Source organism: Barbatula barbatula (genome assembly GCF_947034865.1).
Source record: "Barbatula barbatula genome assembly, chromosome: 18".
NCBI lineage: Eukaryota > Metazoa > Chordata > Actinopteri > Cypriniformes > Nemacheilidae > Barbatula > Barbatula barbatula.
The window spans coordinates 2,481,416-2,507,294 of NC_136781.1; the positions used below are offsets into that span (position 1 = coordinate 2,481,416).

Here is a 25,879-nt window from a genome sequence, read left to right on the forward strand (position 1 = left end):
AAAATACATCACTGCACATTTTCAAAAAACTAAAAATAGTTTATAAAATGTTAAGACGAGTTCAAAAACAAATTCTTTTGGAAGTAAAATGAGAATGGGAGGCTACCGCAGCCATCACATCTGCCAGTTTTAAAATACGACTAATCTGTGGTGACACCTGCTTGGAGGGATAGTTCACCCAAAAACGTTTCATTAATTCACCCACATGAAATTTAAACCCTATATTCTATCATTTGCAGAACACAAAAGAAGATATTTTGCAAAGTGTTGGTGAACAAACAACATGGAACCCAATGGACTTTCCTTGTATCTTCACAAAACCACTGAGAGTTATATAACGGTCTTAAACACACAAGAATGAATAAATGATGATAGAATTTATATTTTTGAGTGAACTATCACTGTAATTCTTTGTGTCTCATAACATTTTTGTAATATAATCAAGAACTGACATGACATGAAAGCTGCGCCAATGTTGGTTTATACTCGAAGAAACTATTGAACAAACCAATTCTGACAAAAAATAGCAAAAGAGCTTGTGCGGGTTGAACATGATAAAACGAGTTTTCCGGAAGAAAAAAATCGAACATTAAACATGAATTATATCAACAGAGTTGGAGATCGTAAAATAATCATCACAATCTTTTATTACAACAGCTTCTGAGTTCTACCCTAAACGGGAAAATCATGTTAGCACAACAGCCAAAGCGAAAAGTAGGCTATAGAGAGGTCCTTTAAGAAAGCCATTACTAAGAATGTATAAAATTGCAGCGTATATCATTCCACATCCCATCAAGCATAAAAGAGCCGCAAGCTCGTTCTCTCACTCTCACCGTCCTCATGCTTTAAAACAGGACTATAAAATCTACTTGCACTTGCTCAAAGTTTGTACCATTATGAGATGTCAGTAGAGCTGACCAGAGTCTTATTGAGTGGCTCATGAGCGGTCGTCGTGACGGCCACACATTTGTGATGCGACGTGTTTCATGATAGCGACTGACATGAAGAGAGAGCGATGGGTTGGTGTTGTTTGCAGTCCTGCTGCTCAATGTTTTCTCCGGGCTGAAATGTTCTGCAGGCACATGGAAACACATAAATAGGGAAATAATGTTGCTTTAAGTCCATCCCAGCGATGTTTAGTCCTTCATCTTCTAGTGTGCACACAAACCAATTTACAATGTTTTTCTCATACCCTGTTGTGTATTAAGACACTGTATTTTCTATCATCATACTGTGAATATCCATCAGCTCCTTAGAAAGCGGGTAAACACTTGATGTATCATTTAAGCGTCCTCTCACATCATTATTATAGATCCGAGTGGAGAAAATAAATGTACAATTAATAAATATAACATAATAAATAATTACATGGGGATAGTTGTATAATACTCCAGTATCTTATAATACTCTGGGAATCTTAACATGCACCCCAGCAAGTGGCACTTAAACTGGCTACTCAACGGGCACCTCACGAGTAAACCGAATGCTACATCTAAACCAGACCTGTCGATCAGGAAGCCATTACAGCATACAGCCTTAAAATTATTACACGTTGTGATGTCAAAAAGAAATATAATAATGAATGAATCCAATCGTTATGTCATGTCCCTTAATGGAATCATAAAGAATCGTTGATGACATCACAACATGCGGCTGTATGATGTCACAGTGCACCTTATGTCCTCTGTCGCCGCCTTTCACGCTCTCTTGACATTAAACGTATTGTGGTAGTTTCTTCCAACGTTTAAAGTCTCGGTCTCCTCATTTTCCTATTTGGCACGTAACCTTCATAGCATTATTAACAATGTTCACTGTCGTAGTAGTTATACATATAATGGGTCGTAGAAAATCTTCTGTACATGGAAATAATACGGACTTTTGAATGCTACGCGTGTACTTCACGAAACGAGTCCGTCTCATGTATCCAAACCATGAGGTCTCAGGCATGAGGTCAAAGTTCATAGCGACGAGAAAAGCTCTTCAGCTATTGTGCTCCAGAGCGTGTTTATGACCGGCCCGTCCGTTGACCCCGTGACCTTGACTGATGGATGGGCTCGACTGAGTTTTACGCAGGTGACCTTCTTTCCCGTCCACGCTGAACAGACTCGCCTCAATCTTATCCAGGTCATCACTTCCTGTGCGGAACTTCGCCTGCAGGAGGCTGATGTACGTCTCGTAACGGCACCTCTACAGAGACAAAGAAAAATAAAACCTTGCTTTTCATAAAAAATAAGGTCATTATTGAATTTTGTTTCATTTTCCCCCTGTAGAATGTATGACGTAAAGATGAAGATAACAGCGAAGAGTTTATTACGGGTCTGACCTCATAGGTTAAATAGTGCTCTTTGATTCGATACTCTTCCGATTCTTTGCTCTTGGGCGTCAGGTCTGCTGGGCTCCTCTTGTGTTCCTCGAGTTCCATTGCGACCTGCTTCAGTTTGTTCTCATGGGACTTCAGTTGCTCCTCCTGCATCAATCAGATGAGAGAGAAACACCAAACGGGTCAAATTGAAAATAAAAATAAGCATGGCTGTGCGCAAGTATGCATACTATACAACACTCAACAGTAGTACACTAATCCAAACACAACTAATGGCAGATGAACGATGTGCTATTAACATCGCTGTGTTTGACATGCATGCGTTCGCGCACCTGTTTGAGTCTAGTGGTGGATGAGGGCAGCAATGGTCTGCAGAATTTCTTCATCGAGCCGATAGCGGCAGGAAAAGCAGGGGCGGAGAAGAGAGCGGCCACCAGATTAATCCTAAAAATCCAAGACATCATTTCCTCTTCGCTCCTTCACAAACAGATACAAAAACATTGATTAATCAAGGTTTTCCTAGAAGGCAGGCTATGTCGTCTGCCTAACAACAGAGAAAGCAGGTGTAGGGATGCGATGCTCACGGGGCCTGCAGAAGGAAGACCCTCCAGTCAGACGTCTTCAGTTTAAGGACGTTAGGTCTCTTGCTGTAGTCGCAGGCTCGCGTGGCCATAGCGTGATGAACCCGAATGGCGTTCTTCAGATCCACCTCAGACAGATCTTTATCAGGCTTATACTCATCCTGACCACACGGGGGCAACAGAGCAGAGTGAGAAAAACTGAGAAAATACTTACACTTACTGTACAATTACAGCATCTATCTATTCCCCAGTGTGTTTTTTTGTGAAGAAAAGCACACATTGCACATATTTATACAGAACAACGAAGAGGAATGAGGCACAAGAACGCAATGTATAGCCCAACAAGATTAAGCTAAACATTAGATACATTTAAAATGGCATATGAAAACTAATTGTTAAGGCTTGTTCGATGCAAATTTTCACAGCCTGAAAACATAACGGAATGCTGCGAAGTAATAAATTGCCGGTATTTTTGCAATACAAAAGGGACGGTATAATGATAATACAAAAGTGAGTATAAAAATACGTTTATCGTTTTTAAAACAAAGTTTGAAAAAAGTTTTTTAGCATTTAGATTTTGTTACCATTTCGGAATAAGATCACGCAGATCGGACAAAAAACCTGTTAGTAAAGCATATTGCACATGTTTATATTGTTAACAATGTTTTTGTTGAGAAAAACAAGCACATTTTACGGGATTGTTTCTGCCTTTTGTTTACACATGGCGCTTTCCGGGACTGATCCCGTTAATGTTATAGGTCCCCTTTCCGGAATCACTTTTTGGATCAATCCAGGATGCGTTTTCGTTCACACAGAAGGCACTCTGGCATTTCTTTGGCAATTTTCTGGGATCGACGGTCTGTGTGAATGTGGTTTAAGTCTGCCTTTGCACAGATGTGGCAGTTTTGACCTTTTTTGTATTCATGATGCTGATTTCGCTGGGAGCCACTTGCCCACCCGTTCGGTCGTGGTGTGGTGCCGACTCTGGCTGTTGACACGTGTTCACGTATGCCACTCCGACCGTACATCAACATGACACGGAACATTTCTCAAGGGGGAAAATCTTAAAAAGAAAAGCTAACCTGAGACGGCACGACGGAGCGTACTTTACAGAGACATGTACGGAGCGCTTCCAATGCTGACCTGATAGTTGGTGCTTAGTTTTTTACCCAAAGATTTTGAACGTGATCCAGCCGCAGACTTGTATGACAAATTAATAAAGAGATCTGATGCCAGTGCAATTTTGAGACTTCTTTTTTAAATGTCACATTTTCTTAATTCGTTTGCATATGGAGTGTATGAGGTGGCGCTTTATATAGCTTACAAAAGCCATATATGTGTGTATTTTAGTTATGCCCCCTTATGAATTGAACATACCTCCTCCGTCATTTCATCCTGCAGGGGCCCTGCACACCAGTGTTGTGTAGTACTATTTTTCAAGTATCTGTACTTTTGTGTTTTTACTTTGTGAAAAATACTGTAGTACATTATAAAGCATATATCATACGTTTCACTCCACTACATTTCATAAATAAATGTTTACTTTAATACAGTACTTTATTTAGAAAATGAAGCACGTAAAAATACTTAGCAAATGACAGTACTAGATTTTAATGTACTTCAGTTTTAAAAATACTATGAAGTTTTTCAGTATGTAGTGATGAAAGTATAATAAAAATGTACTTGAAAGTAAAAATACTACTATACAACACTGCTACACACATTATAAAAACAAGACGCATTTCATAATGCAAACAGAAAATGAACATTCTGTATAAATACTACAAATATAGTATGTATTCCAAATACATCCAGAGAACAAGATGATGTAATGACAGAGCTGTATTCCTTATATTGCAGTGTGTGTGGGAGGCGGATCTGAATTACTTTCTGAAGGTAGAGAATCATCCCCTTCAGCACAGCGTAAAACTTCTTCCAGCCTCTTCGGCCTCTCGGGGCTGCGGAGAAAGTGAATAAAACGGAAAGAATAAAGACAGACCTCACTAATGAGCTCCAGTGTTGTTTGCTGCAACGCTTCTGCCCACATCACTGCAGAACACAGACCTCATTGTTTTAATTAAAGCGACTGCATTAATAAAGAGAAGGAAATGATATAAAACAACAAAGATTATCACATTTATATGTTATCTGTCCGCTATCTTTTTGTTTGTCTTTACATGTTTGTCTAACTGTTTACCAGTTTTTGATATAGACGGCGAATGAAGAACACAAAATAATGGGACATGAAAAAGACCGACAGAAGTCAGATGGGAACAACTAAATTTTTGATTTGCATTAATTAAGTCCCACCATTGTTGGATGTAAATACAGACGAGGAAAAAATTACGAAACCTGTTACAAATAAGCATTTCTAGATGTTATTCCAGTCCAGTGTCGATTGAATTTTAACTAAATTAAACTCAGGAGTGACAAATCAAAAGCAATGTGAAAGACTGACAGCATGGACAAGACACATGAAAACTGTGATAAAATCCAGGTCATCACATAATGCCACATAATGTTGCTAAATACATGTAGAAAAATGACTGTTGTATTGCTTAAATGTGAATATGAAGTTGTTTTCTTTGCTGTATTTCAAGCCTTTGCATAATTTCCGTTATGTTCACCCGTTTCTCCAATTGTCCTTTATTTACAAATAAATGCAAATAGAAACAGTATTTATATTACAAATTTGGTAAAAAAATATTGTTAGTAGTTCACAGAACGAAAAATAAATAGATACGTTTACCTAAACACATTCAAGCACGTGTAAACACATGTTAACATTAATGCAAAGAGAAGAAAAACAGCTTAAACATCATAATATTTTCTCAAATTCACTGAAATAATAACTATCAATAAAATCAATAAAAAAATAAACGAATTAATCAAACTTTTTAGAAAATCAATCACGACTTATCGCACTTAACATTAATGTTTTAAAATATACTTTTAGATTCTAATAATATCATATGTAATACCCAAATTAATGCAGAAACACCTAATAAAAAATGTGAATTAAAATATGTTTAAAATATTGATTTTATGAATAAAAAGCTGCGTCACTAATATAATTACTACTATTTTTTGACACTGACATGTGGGAGGTAGTGATTCTTTTACGCGTACATTGATAATCTCAAAATGGTTAAATATTGCCCAGGCTGATATTTAGTACATCATTCCAAAATACACACTTACTGCGTTTTCCGTCCATGTCTGCGTGACTTTTGCGTGACAGAATGCCATGTTTGTAAGTGGCAGCGTTGAGTAAAAGTGGAATGGCGATGAAAGGGTTACTGCCATCCGTTACCCTGACAACCCGTTTCCCCCCGGCCTCGCAGTGCTCCTCCACCAGCTCCGACAGACTCTTCCTCAGCTCCTCTTTCTCACTGCAGACAAGTACACGATGAATCACGCACATGTGTGTGTGAAGGTATTACACCATTACTGCACACAGATCAGGTTCAGAAGTCACACGATAACGCAGGACCTCTCGGGGATAATATTGGTTACTCACATCGCCCACTCCAGCTTCTCGTTCTTTATTGAGTTATAGAGCACCTAAACCAGGACAGAGATATATGAGATTGTGAATACAGCACATCTGAAACACAAACACAGTGAGAGTGTTGTGAAAGGAAAAACTGCTCATTTCAAACAGATGCGGCTCACGGGACCGACCGTATGGAAAAAAATCTCATTTAAACCGATATAAACATAACGGCATCCTTTAATGCTGCTTTGTTGCTAAATGCTATCACACGTTTAATGTAAATTGCGCTGTAATAGTATGCATGCGTTGATACTATTGCATTCTGTGCCGTAACGTTGTTTGACCGCCATAATAATAGGACAAAAACAAGCACGCAGATAGTATTTTAAAACAGTCACCTTGAGTGAGTCTTTTGTAAAGTCTTTGCCGTCGTTGAGTCCATCCAGATTGCCGATAAATTGCTGACAGGACATCTTTTTCCCAATGTTCTGAAAAACACAACATAACATCATATATGTTGTAACATGAAATGTATGAAAATATTTAGCATGAACTTCAATATTAATGAAATGACAAGCACTAACATCACTAGCTTACTATAGTAAATATAGTATTTTGGTACTATAGATGTGATTAGGGGTGTGGCGGTATATTGTGGCACATATCATGATACAGTAATATTTTTTAAATAAAATGTCTGTTTTTTTCCTTTCTCGTTTAAAATTTTATGTTAAAACGATTTTATAAATGACAGACATGTTGATTTGATTAATTTACATAGAGAAGATGTAATTAAACCTTGAATATTGTCATTTCTATAGCAAAGAAATTTAAATAGTTTATTTGCAAAAACAGATAAAAACATACGTTTTTTATCGTGCGTTTCAAGTAATATAATTCAAACTGCAGTTGTTTTGATTAAGTAATAACTTATTGTGTTTTTATTGTGTTGTATTGTGTATTGCTGTACAAAGTTATCTGTTTTTGCAAATACTCTTTAAATGTTATTCAGATCATAAGCTGAGTGTATTGTTTGAAATTTTGGTCGAACTGAAAATGTACTGAATATAAAACCAGGACAAACATAATGCAGAAATAAAATTACCAAACACATCACCAAATTTGATTTGCATACAGTTCACAAAACTGTCAGCAGATGGCAATAGTGAACTAGCACCATACACAATATCTAAACACAATACTGTATGTATGTCCCTCCTACCACACACATCTACTGTAGATAAATAATATTCCACAAAAGATGGATGATTTTGGATGTAAATTAAAGCTGGAGTCATTAAACAGGAAGAAAACAGAAGAAGAAGAGAACGGGGGCAAAGAAACACTCACCACCTGCCGCAGAGTGAGTTTAACATGGAAGAGAGAGAGAGAGAGAGAGAGAGAGAGAGAGAGAGAGAGAGAGAGAGAGAGAGAGAGAGAGACAGAAGAGATGGAGAGAGATGTGTTTAGATCAGTCAGACAGAACTGTAGCATTACTGAGAGAAACACAATAATAAGTCCAGGTAATGTAAATGACAATATAATGCAGTGATTCTAATTTCACCAGTGGCAGATCTATTCTAATAAGTCACTGTCAAGAAAGATAAATATCAAATAATAAACCATCCAACCAAATAATCGGGAATATAACAGAATACAAAGCCTTATAGACTTATGAAAAGAAAGTGAGACATTTCTCTTTGTTTTGCTTAAGTAAAACGCAGTGCGTCAATCAAACTCTTTGGCATTTTAATAGAAACTGAATTAGGCAGATGCCAACATGGCCAGGCTGTGTGACGCCCACATTCTTGAAAACCTCACAAGGTTTTTAACATTAAACACGTTTTTACTTGCAGCAAGGATAAAGATGGTTTCTGCCAACCATAGTGTACTTTGCTTTGGTGAATTATAGACTTAAAGGGATACTTCACCCAAAAATGAAAATTCTGTCAGCATTTACTCACCTTAGTTTTGTTCCAAATGTGTATACATTTCATTGTTCTGATGAAAACAGAGAAAGATAGTTGGAATAATGCTTATAAACAAGCAGATCCCAACACCCATTGACTCCCATAGTAGAAAAAAGTATTTTATTATTATTTTGTTCTGTGGAACACAAAAGAAGACATTTTGGATGAATGTAGGAGGACAGCAAACAGTTCTGGGGCACTTTTGACAACCATTGCATTTTTCTATGGGAGTCAATGGGAGGCAAGATCTGTTTGGGTATAAGCATTCTTCCAAATATCTTTCTCCGTGTTCATCAGAACAAAGAAATTGATACACATTTGGAACAACTCGAAGGTGTGTAATTGATGATTTTTGGGTGAAGTATACCTTTAATACATAAAGTAATGCAATACATTTCAGTGTTTGGCTTTTCGTACACTTTGTTTAGTTTTACAAAAATTCGGGTCCTGAGGCAAAAACACTGGTTGAGAATCACTGCTACAAGGGTCATGAGATTAGAAAATCATTAAGACTTGAAGAGAAATTGAAGTTAGTTTCATGAAAACTGTGATCATGTACAACTCATATGTTACCATTTAGATCACTGACACAGAAAACATTATCATACTGCGCTCTATGTGCCACACTTGCGAACGAATAGCCAATTAATGTCTACATTATACGTGTTGAGCATCAGAAAAACATCTACTGTTATTCAAATGCAAAAACAATAACATACATGCACACCACGAGGGCAGGAAAACAGGTCATGAAATATTCGCCACCAGAGAAAGTCGCAAACTCTTCAAAGGGAATAAAATACCAGTAATCAAAGTATAAGAAATATGATGTCCCAACATAACATTTTGAGCTTCTTAGATATGTGAGACATTACTGAGGGTTGTCTGTTTTCCAGATCAATCTTATGCGTGTTTGTTAATCAGATCTGAAACTATCGTCAGTAGATACAGTTACAGAGCTTCCCTCATCCGTCCCTGAGAACGATATCAGATCACCATCCACCACAAATCAACTCACTGTCTGTTATTTCCTCTTCCTGTAACGGCATACATTTCTGACCACAGGGACTTGTGAATTCATTTAAGAGTTCACAAACATTTTTGGATTGAATTATTTCGTGCAATGCGTGCACACGTGGCATTACATTAGCATGTTTAACAGGTGCTGAATACATACGTGTCCATGCAGGTCTGTGTTCAGAAGCATAAGCGCACAGGTAAGTGTATGAGCGCCATCTGTTAAAAAACACAAAAAACATGTAAGTCCTGTCATGTAATTCCATGAAAATACTGTGACGGTGTTTCAATCCACTTAAGATGACCAACAAATCCAGAAAACTTTTAATCATAAATATAGCTTATATTTAAAAGTATCACTAAAATAAATCAATATAATCAAATTGAATGATTTTAGATATATATGTTTTATGATTATTCATATTTGTAAACGACTCTAAAGCAACTGTCTATGCAGGTACAATAGTAGACAGCGAGGCAGCTCAGATGTTGAAACACCTGTACTTGTAATTCCCTTCATTTTAACCGTTCAGAAATGTTCATCATCGAGTTTTTAGTATATAAGTTGTGTTGTATTATTGTGTACTGTACATCCACTGTATCATCTGAGCCAAGCAGTGAAAGATAAATGTACAGAAATGAACACTGTATAAAGACTTGCCCTCTGACGTGAGCGCCTCTGGGTTACAGCAGCAGAAGCGTTTGGAGAAATGAACCAGCACACGCTCTCTCTCCTGTGTCTCTCCCATCAGAGGAAACGCCTTCAAGAAGTTCCTGCAATCAGTCAGTCAATGCCCGGAATCACACAGGTGTACAGAGAGAATGATCAATTAAATATATAGCATTAATGCATGATATATACAAATATATACATAAATCTACTTGAAACAATTTCTAGGACTTTCTTTTTCGGATGTTGAAACACCTCAACAGTAAAACCAAAATTGTGGACCACCCAACACCCCAAAACAATTACTTTTCTGAAAATTACCTACAGTTTTAAACAATGTACAATTTAATCTTAGTTTATACAGTTTTCTATCGATCCATCATTTTGTCAGACAGCTGTTCCGGCAGTAATTCATTAAACTCGATGAACTACACTTAAAAAACAACAACGCAATGACTGATTCACATAGGCCCGGATTCATAGACAAGGCTTAGCCTAGGCCAGGACCAGTTAATTTAGGCTATTTAAGTTGCTTTTATTAAAATGCTGTAGAAAAAACATTACTGATGTGCATCTTGAAACAAAACAACGTCAATGACATATTTCAGTTAAGACAGCTCCAAATTCATTTTAGTCCGGGACTAGTCTTAAGCCTTGTCTGTGAAACCGGTGCTTAGTTATTTATTTCTCTTCATACAAATATGGAACGTTATACAGACTTTTTCCTAACATAGCGATTTGAAACACAATGATGCATAAAACTGTGCATGGCTACAGTAGGAGTGTGTGGTTATGTACTTGTAGTGTTTCAGGCCTAAATCTTGAAAAACTCTCACTTAAAAGTGCTACAAAACCCTGCTGAAAAAACAACAGAGACTCAATAGAAACCATCACAGAAAATCTTTTGGTTTCTATTAAATACCATAATAAACCGTTAGCTTTTTAGGCATTTATACAGACTTGACGGTGACTAAATGAAGACAGAGTTTTATTTTTTGGGTCAACTGTCACAAATATGTTACATACTGTAACACCCCACAAACATACCAGTAGACACCATTATAGTTTTCATTAAAACCAGTACGATCCCCATTATAACCATTACATTTTCTATTGTGTTTAGCAGGAATGGTTTCAAAGCGAAGTTATTAATGGGCAATTCCATGTTATGGACCTGACATTTTGCGTTATGGACATGACACCAATGGTCAGAGAATGAATTTGTTACGAATATATTGAACCATCTGTTCATATTTTACTAAACCCTTGTCGATAGAGTATAAACATACACAAATGACAGTCTATGAACACATTTTCTATTTAACAAAAGGGAAATAAACATGCGTGATGAAAAATCATGCACTAAAAATAAAACAAATGCTATAGAAATTTGAAGAGAGATCTCACACGGGCTTTTGAAGCACCAAATGTTAATATCTGTGCTGTTACCAAAGTAAAAAACGTTGGTCAAAACCACACGGTGAGGATGACATTTTCATGGAATTGCCCTGATGACATTGAGACACAAATGTGTGACATGTTTAAGTGGAAATCTAGTTTCATTATAAAACTTCTTCCCTTTACTACTGGTCAACCACAGTAACAAGGAAGCAACGACGGTAGTGTTTTCAAAAACTTCCTGTTTTCAGTTTGTGGAATTGTAACACTGTGTCAACCAAACGCAATGCAATTAAGTAATGTTTTCCCTGACATCTGCTTTCTGTCATTTAGACACGCCCCTAGTGAAATCTTATTGGTCTAAATTCCCATTCCACATTTTCTATCCGATCGTGATTATAATGAAAGTGAATGAAAATAAATTAACCTGTTTCTCACACAAACTGTGTCATTTTAAAGATTCGCGATTGTATTTTTAAACCTTACCTCAGTGCTCTGTCTAAGGACATCCCTGTGAAGTCAAAGAAGCTCAGATACTCTGATGCTACCAACTGGCTGAATTCATTACTGCAGAGAAAGTGAACAAAAGGATTGTGGGTCTGAAGGTGAACAATATTTCATTCCTTTGTACATAGGGTACTCAGACACTCACTTTTTGCCCAGGTGTCGGGCAACATCATAGCGCTTGAATCCCTCCAGGTAAAACAGTCGCTTTGCCAATCGTTTGGCAGCATCTGTGTCGACGCGGCAACCGTTGGCGAGTGTGTCTGTGCTGCCACTCTCCAGCATCTCCACGCTGCCCAACTCTGAGTCCGAGTCGCACAACACATCTGTGAGGTTGGCATCGCTGTGGAAACAAATACGGAAAAGAAAAGCCATCAACGTTTGGATAAATAATGCTGAAACCTGCTTCTGATGAACCAGCTATAAATGCATCTTTTTCCCATCACGTTGATCACGTCTGTTATCTCCGTATTCATTTCTGTGCACAATTGAAATGAGCATCCAATAAGAGCCATTAAGATCCTCCTATTCATATCTGAATTAGCATTTAGCTCATGGGTAGCAGAAAGCATCTTGACAGAAAAACTCAATCTTCATTCCTGCCGAGACACGGCACATCTCATTCAACTAATTAAAATCTCGACGTGTACAATTACTGCAAAGGAGGTAAGAGGCGCATTAGAGCGTTCTTTAAATGAAGATGTAATTTGGGATGAGGGGGTATACCGTCGACTGCTTTCCCCCAGAGATGACCGACCCGCAGTCAGACGATTACTGAAGTGACAGACGTAAAGCTTTTGATATTATTTATTTATGAATTTCTGTCTGGTTATGGTGCACAGCGAAAATGTGCAAATGCATAAAGTCCCATATAGCGGTGCTGAATCGTCTTTGTCATAACAGACCAAAGGTAGAATAATCGTTCAAAATGATGCTGTCATCACTCCGTAAGCAGACACATGTTGAAATACAGATGGCATACGCTTGCTGGTCAACAGTTTCATCTCCAAGTGTGTCCGCAGCTTTCGGAATAAATTACGGCTGTCGTTTTCATCGCGGATGAGTCCATGTTTTTTGCATAATTTCATTAGCACAATTGCATTAGTGCCAAACTCGATAAGGAACGGTAATGTGTTGCCATGGTGCCAGCAGAACCCGGTGTACCATAAGGGGAGAGAGGGGTGTAATTTGTGTCCCTCCCAAAGCAGATGTCCCCTTCATCAGCATTACCCACAATGCCCTAGAAAAGCCTCACACATAGAACAGAGCGTGCATGCGACTATATACATTTTATAAAATAGAATGCAATTGGATACAAATTTTTACTTTACTAGTTACTAGTTATGTGAAATAAGAACGGTTGGGGCATGCATACATAAATATATTTCTATATCATCCATCCGTCTGTCTGTCTGTCTGTCAACACAATATTAATGTTTTTACATGTCATGTCAGGGTCAGTTAAAAAATTTATATACGTGTATGATGAAATAAACCAGATTATTTTCATAACCGTCTCTGCATTCGTTTGTCTTTAACATTGCTGTTGGGTGACTATGCCATTTCTGAGGTTTGTTTCTGTTGAAATTGCCACAATACAGTCCAACGAAATAGAGAGAGCGAGAGAGAGAGAGAGAGAGAGAGAGAGAGAGAGAGAGAGAGAGAGAGAGAGAGAGAGAGAGTTGCATACACAAAACCTCAAAATTTTAAGAGATTAAAGTCTGAGTAAAGTCATCACAGTTCAGATTTGACAATCGTCTCCTCCCTCTTCCTGTGAATCAAAGCACTCAATGAATCATCATCACTACTTTACTTCACACTTTCAGGTACAGGAACACGCTGACCCACACAGAAACAAGTGTGAATAACAGCGAGAGAGCCTCTGACTGGTCTAAAGCTCCTGACTGATTCATTCAGCGCTCAGGTGTCAAACCAGCTGGCCGTTTGCATAGTCATAACTTTAAAGGTCATGTGCACATAATGACAGAACAAACCCAATCGGAAAGCGATACGTCTCTCCATCTGTCTTTGAAGTGCTGTGATCAATACCGATGATTTATTGAGCAGATCTGTGTTTTAAAAGAATTGGAGTGGGTACACCAGGTTACACGGCCAGGTGAGATATGATAAAAAGGATTTAATGATATTGATATTAATTTGAGTAAATTTGACATTTCAGTTTATGTGTAATGCTGATACAGGTTTACCTTAACAGGTTTAAACACATGCACCATGTTAATACCATGATATTCTTTGAAGAACCATGGTAAAATGGTATTTGTGTCAAAACACATAAAGTTTGAGATTCAGCGCTCTAGAGAACATTATATTTGTCTATCGCAGTGCTAAACGTGGCCAGCAGGCATGTTTTTGTATGGACAGGCAGGAGATTAAACATGAGACTGCCTGTCTCATGCCCGTTCCTCTGTCTCTCCGCCTGCGCTGGTGCTGTCGGCGGAGGGTGTGTTGGACGAACGGTGAGTGAGGTGTGAAGGTGTTAGCGCGTCATTGTCAGTGTGCCAAAAATACAAATCCTGCTTTATAAATGTGTGTGTGTGTGTGTGTTTTCCTGCTGTAATACATCAAACAATGTTGTGACACAGATGTGTTTATTTTAGATTAGATAAGCCTATGCCATGAAACGTTTTTCAGGTACAAGGGATCAAGTTAACAAAAACTTATTCTCTCTTTGCCTGTGCCGTTGCCTCTCTCTCTCTCTCTCTCTCTCTCTCTCTCCGACACACACGACCCTCAGGCTATACGTTTATAATCTTTTCTGACCAAGAAAAGAATTGACAGTTTAATATCAAGCAAGATAATGTTGTAACAGTGTGCCTCGGGAAAGAAGAAAGCAAGTGGAAAAAAAGCAACGACCTTGACTATCTGCAGACATGCACACAAACCAGAAGTATAAAAGCACACTAAAATCAGAACGCATAGCCGTTTATGCATGTAGGCACACACTTTTATCTAAAAAGTCTTACGTTACAATGTGCTGAAAATAATTAGACAACACATCCACCCATCACTGTAAAAAGCCAGGTTGCTTAGACCCCTAAAATCACCTTTGTCATTGCAATGGGTGTCAAGTAAATCTTGTCATATTATCAAGCTAATTCAGATGAAGCACTTCAAACACACCCTTGACAAAAAACTTAAAAAGATCATAAAATGAAAGCAAAACAAAGAGTTACACGTCAAATATAAACAAATAAACAAAACACCTTTCACAGAGCCATAGGAATAATGCATTTACTGACGGAAATTACACTGTGAAAGGTGGTAACATCCAAATGTAGCCTTCATGATTAAAATTCATATGATCCTTAAAAATACTTCGAGGAAATATATAATTATATGACTATCGACCTGACCAAACAAGCTATTGGAAATGACAGCACGTTTCACATTTGAAGATACCTGACAAAACTTTTTACAGTTGCAGTATTTAGGTATATTTGGTATTTTTAAGTCAAATAAAGCATCTTAGAGAACTTACAGAAGTCCCAGGAGAAAATCAAAATGAACATCATATTCTTCCTTCCACATCTTTCACCGTAGATCAGGCATCAATCCCGCGCGTTGCGAGACATGTTCTGGAGGAAAAGAGCCGGTCAAATCCATTCGCCTTCGGGCGATGCGCGCAATGCGTAATCCGGGTTTCCCCAAAGAAATACGTTTTTTTTTAATGTCCCTGTGGAAAAAAGGGGCGTTTTGGCGATATGTGTCACCGCGCGTCGTTCACGTTCGTCGACAAATCAAAGTTTTCTGACGCGACTCGTTCTGAGCGCATTTGGCTCCGGCGGTTTTGCGCAAAGCGCTACTCAGTGTGAAGTTCCTTAAAGTCGGAACACGAGAGGAAATGGGCGGAGAGAGTCGCTCTGGGTGGATAGGATTACTGAATGAGTCCTGCCTGGGCAACGTTTCCATATTTCCGATGAAGTACCGATCTGGACCGATGCCCGAAAGCGCAAAGGCCTTTGACCAGACCCTTCAACATCCGAAGCGCCTATAATTAGGGTTCTGACTCCCGCTGATTTACTGTCAAGTTGATTTAACATTTATGCCTTATACACTAAAAGAAATGATAAAAACTAACAAGAAGTAACAATTGTAAGGGGAAATTTTCACATGTTAAAAAGGTCCTAATGGAACTACGATTTAGGACAGGGACCAGGCTTGTTGGAATAAAGCTGTCTTGTTTGAGTGTGGTCTGGAATCTTTGGCATTTTCATGCATCAGTAACCTGCAGCCATAACATGTTTGCCCCTTTGTCTCCAAACAGAGGATGATTCAGTTCAATATCCATTGTGATTGGTTCCAATGGTCATTACGGTTGGCCATACAACCAAAGCGAATCACCATTTCCTCTCCTCTCACATACACACACAGAGTTGAGAGCAAATACATCTGAACATAAAGACTGTTTATACTACAAAATGATGCAAAGAATTTGTGGAAAGAGATGTATACTTTCATTTGCAAGGTAAACCGTCATGCGTTTCAACTCCCACAGTCTTTTCCAGAGCTTATTTTCCATATCGCCGTCAGTCACCTTAAACTGTCGAGAAACTAGCGAAACCAAAGTGTCAGACAGAGCCAATTATAGACCGGCTTAAACCCAGTGAAGACTGTGACACGGACCTGTGAGGATTTAACAGCGCACAAAGACCCATCATGATTTATTCCGATACACACACATATGCGTGGACAGACACACACTCACTATCTCAGTTCTATACATTTTCTGTGTCTCGCTGACATCCTATACGACAGCCGATGTCTCCACGGAGACGAGAAGGATGTCTCTACGGAGGTGCTTGTCTTGCTCTTTTAATGGCTCAGCATTCATCTCAGGCGAGCTGCACAAGAGGATTCTTCATTTAGCCAGCATTTACCTAAAAAGCTTACTGACATGTTTAGGCTATTTTGGTGTGTATCTATGAAAATAAAATGTGTAAAGTGCGGGCTTTGTCTCCAAAGTAGTGAGCTGCCAACGTAGGCAGCATTATGGATGCAGTCTCAATGCGAAGGGTGCTTTTGAAAATAAAGCTTTTAAGGACATCTTAGGTCAAACGTTAAGGCAACATAGCATGCATTCCTAACTGAGAGATCCCACAATGATTTGCCATTAGATCGGCAAAAAAAAAACTATTGAGTTGACGAAGCGAGGAAATACTTTAAATTGGGCAATATCCGATATGAGCCTGAAAACAATTTATTGTAAAACGATTAACAGTAAGAGTCAAAATAGTTATTATGGGATGTAAGCATCAATATCTGCAAATATAATATACTTAACAGTATTGATTGATGAAGTAAAATGCCTCTTTGTGTTGATCAAGAAAACTGGCTTTTCTTTGTTCGGTTAAAGTTTGTGTGTATGTGAGTGTGTCTGTATGTGTGTATGTACCTCAACCAGTGTGTGTAGGTGTCAGAAAAAGAGAGAGATATTGTGTCTGTGTGTGTGTAGCTTCTCTCTGCATCCTGTAGGGATAATCATCAGTTAGACAACACTCACCCACTGCTCCTACACACCAGGATGAAGCGGATGCAGACAGGAAGTTGTGCGTGTGTGTTGTGGGTGTATATGAGCGTATGTTTGTGAGCATGTGTGTGTGTGACAGAGAGAGATAAAGAAAGAGATCCAGAGTGTCCGATAAAGAGAATAAATGAGCATGTTTCTTTGTGTGAATAGGTGTCGTTTCAGAAAGGGGTGGGGGTGGGTGAGATGGGGTCCAGAGGTGGGGATGTGGGTTGCTGTGGGTGTGCAGCCAAAAGCCAAATGGGTGAAAAATACAAATTAGAAACTGCTGGTGTCATGCAATATTAAATCAACCTGTGAAAAGCAGGGTTCTGGAAATTTTGAAAGCTGAAATCTATGTTTTAATGTATTATCTTGGAATGCCTCGATAAAATGCTTAAAATAATAAACAAAATGTTAAACATGATCATCATCGGTTTCAGCAAAAAAATATTTTGTGTAAATTTTTTATTTTACTATAAAGAAACGTAACATCTTTAACTAACTTTCACCTGACGTGCTAGCTGAACTAAGGCCAGAGAAAAAAAAATGTAACACGGCCATATCATTAAGTAAGTTACATTATCGCAATTTCATAATAAAGACGACATAAAGGAACAAACAGATCAACCCAAACAATTTCATTTATCTAATAAAATCGACTGAATCTTGCATCACACCATCAAAAAGCCTGGACATCGATCACATTTCATGTTGCATATTGATTTGTTGTGTAAGGCAGTCAGGGGTGACAGATTACTCGCTGCTTCACATTTATCTCAACCAGGGCTAATGAACCATGAACAACCTGAAAATACAGGAACTACTTATGGAAAATCATTGCTCTACAAGATAAAAGCGTTCAGACGCACACTTATTCAATGCATGGAAGGCTATGGAAAGCGAGGAATTGCATTTCACAGTAAAACCTAATCTAATATGAATATAGTTTATTTAAGCATAAGAGTCCAATGAAAACAAAAATCTACATTTTGTGACTTTAGGTCTGTTAGATTGTATGATGTAACCACACATTAAAAACTAGGTTTAAGAGTTTCATAATTAACCATCTATCTACATTATATGCTACTGCATCTCCAAACATTGAACTGATTCGTCCCTTTCAAAGCTACAATTTCTAACGTTGGTCATTATGTTGCCATCTTTATTTGAAAGATACAATTCCAGGTCAAATGACAACAAACATTTCTGACATAGTTTTGCACTACAGCTCAAATGATAAATCATCATTTTTATTATACTGCACTGGGTGTAAATTAACCTACTGAATGCTGGGTTGTTTGACTTATTTTTGGGTCAAATATAAACCATTTTCTGAGTTAATACCGCCAATCGACTGGCCTGGGTTGAAAGTAACCCAGCATTTTTAAGATTATGCTGTTTTACCCTTGAAAAATGAAAAATCCTTGCCAAACATGGTCACTATGAACTGTTGTAGCTTTCCATAAATTACAAATGGGACTGGAATGACATGAGGGTGAATACATTTCTAGAATTTGAAACTATCCTTTAAAGATTACTGTTTAAATCTGCTATGAAAGACTAACAGACATTCAACTGCACATTTTCATTTTCCCACAGTGGCAACATCAGTCATCTTAATGGACAACCTCTCAACAACTCGCTAGCATAATGCTGGTTGTGAATATGCTAATTAACTGCACATGCCGCTCTTTCCCTTCTGCAGACACACAGAAAACCCTCATTCCGCTCCGCAAGTTTACAAGCCAACCATATAGCCACCATGCCACTCCAATAGATCAAACAACTGCTAATGAACAGCATATGTGGCTAGCGTAGTGTTACCAGCCTCAGGAAGACTGCAGGCTAATGATGTTAGCGGCTAAAGCTGAGAAGGGGGGGCTTTAATGAATAGCGTTTCATGCGTTCGACATAGAGGTCAACTGCAAACGTTCTAATGGCCCTTTTAGTCAATGAAAAGCATGATGCTCGCTAGAAATGATATAGAGGAACGCTAAGGGTAATGGTGTTGCCTAGACAAGCGGTGCACGAATAAGCACAGTGTGACTGAAATCTAAAGCAAGGCTCTCGTTGTTAAAGGAAAGCCAAAGTCGATGATGTCACCGCCTAAAAACAATGCCTCATTCAGCCGCACTGGGGGTCAGGAAGCTGCGGGTCATTTAAAACTGGGGAAGAAAAACGACAACATCTGCTGCTGCTTGCAGTCCAGATGGATGCAGTGAGGGAGTGAGGGAAAGAGAGAAATCTTAACGGACGGCAGCTATTTTAGACCTATCCTTCATTGGCTCCCAGAGGTGGAAATCTTTCCTGGTTATTGCCTCAAAGTCAAATCTTTGCAATATCAAGAAGTTTCCAGTCGGCTGGGCCACAGTTTGATACTCCCTTCAAGTGCAGGATAAAAAAACAGCCTCAGCAAATGATGCCTGGCTGCTCTCCTAAATGGGCTAATTTCTATGCAGATCCTCTGTCAGATGGTACGATCTGCCATATGCCCCATCAGTGCAACTATTTGCAAACAGTCATTGAGATGCAGACTTACATCTTGACTCTGTAATTTCAGATGTGCAGTTGTCTGGGTTGGAAAAAATAGTACGGGGTGCTAGTGACTCACTAGTTCGGAACATGACTATCACACCAAGTTATTAACTAGGACTGCATGCCATCTGCTGGGGAAACTCAGGGAAAACTAAGCAGGAAATGGAGCTAGCTCATGAGTAGGCTCAGCTTTAGATGTCACGCCCGTCTGATACATAAGGCACCCCTTTGAGGAAACACTTCAGCACGTTTCGAAGTCGTCATCTGATTAGTTAAATTTCACAGGATTTCCGGTAGACGTGCGTGTCGCATTTTTTAACGGACCACCTGGAAACAACACAAAGCCGTATGATCTAAGAAGAAAGCTGTCGTGTTTACAACGGTTGTTATAAGAATTCATCACGATCAAGCAAAGGCTAAATTATAATAATTATTATAAGGCATAAACTTATAATAATTTTGTTGCTGTTAACTTTTGACACATTTGTGAATTTCGACCGGTTTGTTACTGCAGGGACATTTCCATGCCTATAAACATGACGCCGCTCAAAACAAAACGTGATTGGTTGCTTTATCTGTGAGTCACATGGCCTATTGGGCAGGCCTTTGCCAAAGAAAGCGGCGATTAGTTCGAGACCTTCAGTATGAAGGTCTGGCTATGCAAGACAAGCTTATGAGTGACCGAGGTGAGACTTTGCATTCTTACCTTAAGGAGTTTGGCATATTTCCCCCGCTCTCTCCATTTCCAGCAAGCTCAATGTGGAAGCCATTCGGGATGCTCCATTGTGCCGGCTGGCTCAAGACATTTTCCGACCTGCTTCCGGGTATGGTGGTTCGTAGCGGACTTGCAGAGCTGGCTCCATCCCTGGCTTCCTCCCTGGTCGCATCCGTCCCCAGCTCGGCCTCCCCCTCCTGGTTCTCGGCCCCTTCCTGCACAGTCTCCAGCTCCAGTTCTGGAGGTTCAGGGCCCAGTAAAGCCCTCTGCTGGATAAGAGGGGTGAGTGGCGCCTCGAAGCTGACACAGCTGTCCGTCTCGTCTGTGAGTGACAACACGTCCAGGGAATCCAGACTGCTGTAGCAAGTCCCCCCTCGCAGGAGCTCTGACTCAACAATCCGCTCGAATGTTGAGCTGAAGCCGTCCTTGCCTTCTTTTGTTCCGTCGTACTCTTCCTCTCCCTCGTCTTCCTCCTCCTCCTCAAGGGCCGTAGTCTTGTCGACCTGCTCGACAATGCGCTCAAACGTTGAGCTGAAACTGTCCCGATTGTGTCTTGCCCTCTGATCTCCTCCTTCCTCATCCTCTACCTCTGCGTCCGCATCTTCTACAGAGAGCTCAAATGTGGAGCTGAAGGCGTCTAGATTCCCTGGCGCTGAGGATTCTACCGCGATCCCCTCCTCGTCCTCCTGGCCTTCGCTGTCGTCCTCAGTCCCGTTTTCGAACCTGCAGTGATACGGACATTAGTGAATGCATTCATAAACCTCAAGGAATAGATACACAACACAAGAAGCCCGGATACACCTGGTTAGATTTTTTAGGGGAACCTTTCTACCTATGGCTTGTTTTCTAGCTGCGTGAGTCAGTCCAACAATGTTTGTGAATTGCACAGCGATATAAAAGAGAGTTTCACAACATATCTCTTACTATTTTGTGTATCCTACATTGGCTTGCATCCATACCGGAATTTTCTATTCTAGAGTCTATTATTTGTTATGTATTATCATATAACTGACCTCAAGGAGAACATGAGTTTGGTTGAGCCTTCTGCTGAGCTCGGGGCCGTTTGTGTGTCTTCACCTTCACAGATGCTCATATTGCCATTTTCAGTCCGAGATTCAGGGCACCTGCCCTCCATCTCTCTGTTTCTACTTTCCTCTTGTAATCTCACTTCATTTTCTTCCATTTTACTGGATTGTGTATTATTGATATTCTTTTCACAAGTCTCTGATCCCAGTTTAACATCTGCCTCTCCGCCCTCCTCACTGTCCACCTGTGTTCCACCCTCCATGATTTCACCCTTAGGGCAGTCAGTCTCCTCTTTCCCCAGCTCGGACTCTCCCTCCTGGACTTGAGTGAGCTCAAGTGCTGGGAGTGTTTCTGTAGGTGTGCTCTCTGTGTGGAGGGGGTCATCCGGCCCCTCCTGACTCATGGCGGCCTCCTCAATCCGGGTGTCCTGACAGCCTGGGGTCGGAGGGTCAGGAACAAAGGAAGGAGTGAAATTTCACACCTATTAAAGAAGACAAAATAGAGCAATGAGATGCACATACTGTTGAGTTTTACTTTAAAATTTAAATTTAGAAAAAATTTCTAGTTAAACCTTTGAAAGAAATCAATCTCCAATAGGTTTTGGAGTTTTGCGTTGGAAGCATATAGTGCAGTCCATCAGAGGAGCAAATCTGTCTGGCCGGTGTTTAACAGCACAGCTCACTGAACATTATGGGGGACATTAAGCATTCTAAAGACTGAAGCAATCAGGTGGCAGAATCCTGAAAGTTTAAACAGCAATTCAGACTCCATTACCTGCTGTCATCTCCGTGTTTGATCAGGCCTGCAAAGGGGCAGCCCACTGAGACCGCATTATCTTTGACTCAGCAAAGCTCATGTACAACCGATGTTATACATGCTAGCAGTGTGCGTGCACTTACAATACAACACACATCACAGTGTCATCTACTGAAGAGGTCAATCTAAATTCTGATCTGATGTATAACACCTGCTCTGGGGAAACTTTCCAGAGTCCAGACGCTGAGTGGCAGATTAAAGTCTACATTAAACAGCATGCCTAATCCATTTTACTTCTCTAATGTGACATCATCATTAAAAGGGTGACACAAAAGGAGACAGATTCTAGTTTGCATTGGAAGGGATGGACTTTCACTTCAGAATGCTTTTTGACAGAGACGTGGAAGCTGAAGGTCAAGCTCACCCTTAAGTGCATCTCATCTCGTATATGAATTGGCTAAAGGAACAGTTCGCCCAAATACTCACCCTCAATTTGTTTCAAATTTGAATACATATCTGGGTAAAAAGAGAGAGAGATTTTTAAGAATGCTTGTAAACAAACAGTTCTTGGCCACCATTGACTACCATAGTAGGAAACATTGCTTTATAAATAGCCTTTTTCTGATTAACACAAAAGCAGATATTTTGAAGAATGTAGGAAAGCAAATAGCTCTGATGCACTTCTGACTACCATTGTAGTTTTTCCTACTATGTCAATGGTGGCTAAGAACTGTTTGGTTACAAGTATTCTTCCAAATATCTTACTCTGTGTTCATCAGAACAAAGACATTACTGCAGATTTGGAACAATGTGAGGGTGAGTAAACAATGACATTTGAGGTGGAGCAAGTTAGTACATTTTGATGACGGATTACAAACATTTCCTTAACAATCATGACAAATTGTGCACAAGACGACCATGAATGTGTGATAGCCAGAAATGGGGTCTGATCTGATTTCATGTTGACTTTTTTTTAAATTCTCCTTTGATTCAGAACTCTTAAGACACTTATGTGTCACACATTATGAAATCCACCAGATGAATCCAGAATGGACAGAAAGAACAAGAAAGAAAGAGAGGGCGCGGAGACAAAACAGGCTGGAATGTAAACAGCACATAACATTTAAAGAAGATCCTTCTCTTGGCAAAGTAACAGTCAGGCATTCTTCTGTAAGATGTGAAGCTAAGCTCTAAACTACTTTTTTGCACAGATTGAGACTCTGTTGAGCAATTTAGCCCAAAATGCCATAGAGCAACATATCCAATATCATATTGTCCATCCTTAACTATCAGTGATAAAATACCATGCGATGCATCAACTGAAATCCTAGTAGTTACACATCACAAGATTAAATTATGTTAACAGTGGGTGAAACACTTTTGAGTTTACAATGCAAAAATGTCTTAGTATTTTTGTCTTCTTTTTCAGTACAAATCACAAACAAACCTTTATTCAAAATACGTCTGCTATAGATATTCAATCTTGTATTCTCCATTCGTGTTTTTTCGTGCAGTGGTGCCTTTTCTATATTATTTTAACCTTTACACTCCTTATCTTTTCAAAAGGTTTGTGCTCACTAAACGCCCCTGACATGAAAATATTAAAAGCCCACACTTTCTGACACCACTGAAAACCTTACATTTAGCAAAGACGATCTGAGAACATTACCTTTGACCTCGGCTCCACATTCAGGATGGGTTACCAAACACGCACGGTTAATGTTTGACATTCTGCTCTGGTGCTTGGTACTCAAAGTCCATCCCAGCTGTGGATGATCTTTCCACATAGAAGGCAAATAAGACTCACACTCATGAATCCATCACGCATGCACATACACAGGCACAGCTGCAGTAAAGTACCCTGCTGTCACACGGACAATTCCAGACAGCCTCTGTGCCCTGTGACTGCCAGATACCCATAATTCCTACGGTACCACATGTCAGCGAGCACTGGGTGTAATAGTGACTGAGAAATGACTTCCGCCTATACTGTATATCTGTGCGTGTTCATGAAGCTTTATTACATGACGACTTCACTATCTGCAATGCTTGATTCTGATTGGTCTATCGAGTCATTCAGCTGTGAAATATCTTTAAACAATGCTGTAACTTATCCTGAAAATGTACGTCTCCTAAAGCTGTGCATGTGTTTTGTATCTTGTGTCCAAATTCTCCTGCGCGATGAAATAACTAATTCAATGCAACCCATGATTGCCATGGTTTTTATTTATTCCACTTTAAAAAATGCTGGATCGTTTTGACCTAGTTGGGTCAAACATGGATTAACATAACCTAGCTTTGTCCAAATTTGACCCAACGATGGGGTGAAGCAACCCCAAACTTTTTAGTGTGTTGGTAGTGGCTGTATAATAGTAAGCTGAGTGTAGTGGAGTGACCCGGAGAGCTCCAGTAGAGTCAGCAGAACAGTGGGGCTCTTCACAACGATCAATTCTGTTTAATTACTTTCGCTGGACCTGTCAGTAACCTTCACTCACTTGTCTCTATACACACACTCCATACAAGACTCATGTTGGACTTTAAAAATCACACACACGTCACTGAAAAACTCAATGTTCAAATCAACCAAATAATGTTGCTTATTGCTTCGCTTATTGCTATCGCTTATTGCTCCTTGAACTCTTTGTAAGTCGCTTTGGATAAAAGCGTCTGCTAAATGACTTAATGTAAATGTCAATCACTGTCGGCAAAACCTTTAGTACACAGACACACACAGGGATCTGCCTCCACCTTTTGCAGTGCTGTGATTTTCACTCTCTTGTGTTCTCTATGTTGGTTTATCTGTAAGTCCCTTACTTCATTTTACGTTTGTCTTGACTGAATTGAAATAAGGAACCATTTTCCAAGGATCCAATGCCGCCATGCAGCAGGGTGTTCAACAAGACGCACAAGCAGCAAAAAAGGCTTTTGCACTACCATAAAAAGATCAACTTTCCAAACGTTACATTAGAGAGATATTTCAACCTGACCTAACCATTTACAATTAATCGGCTGTCGTAATCTAATCCACAATCCGCTTCCCATTTGTGGCACAAAATGCCAAATGTAAAATGAATTATAACACAGGACATTAAAGAGCATAAGGTCCACAAGTCATGCAGCGAGACACTAATTTAATAATAATTGATATTTTTAAATGTCTGCTTATATGATTCATCGAATATTGTTGCATGACTGAAAAGGTCCAATCAGCCCTGCAATACTCCACAAAATAAGAAGCATTCATACAATTACAATGAGGCTTAAATTGCAATCTGCATGTCTAGGACTAATAACACCAAAATCAAATCTCTACATGCCAAACATATCCTCATAGTTCATGCAGACTAGAGACTGGACGTCTTTG

At 39.4% G+C, this 25,879-nt stretch overlaps 1 protein-coding gene across 1 annotated transcript; it reads right to left on the minus strand.

The window, feature by feature from the left end:
- Positions 1-22: 22 nt before the first annotated feature.
- psd2 (pleckstrin and Sec7 domain containing 2) lies at positions 23-24,506 on the minus strand. Its single transcript, XM_079480194.1, has 15 exons — positions 24,185-24,506; positions 21,747-22,240; positions 20,725-21,456; positions 12,105-12,299; positions 11,939-12,019; positions 10,046-10,158; positions 9,545-9,603; positions 6,796-6,885; positions 6,422-6,465; positions 6,103-6,293; positions 4,789-4,859; positions 2,905-3,062; positions 2,653-2,797; positions 2,324-2,467; positions 23-2,187 (listed from the first exon to the last, which is right to left on the minus strand). The coding sequence occupies exons 2-15, from the start codon at positions 22,160-22,162 to the stop codon at positions 1,981-1,983; spliced, it is 2,646 nt and encodes an 881-aa protein (XP_079336320.1). The 5' UTR covers positions 22,163-22,240; positions 24,185-24,506; the 3' UTR covers positions 23-1,980.
- Between the last annotated feature and the right edge of the window lie 1,373 nt (positions 24,507-25,879).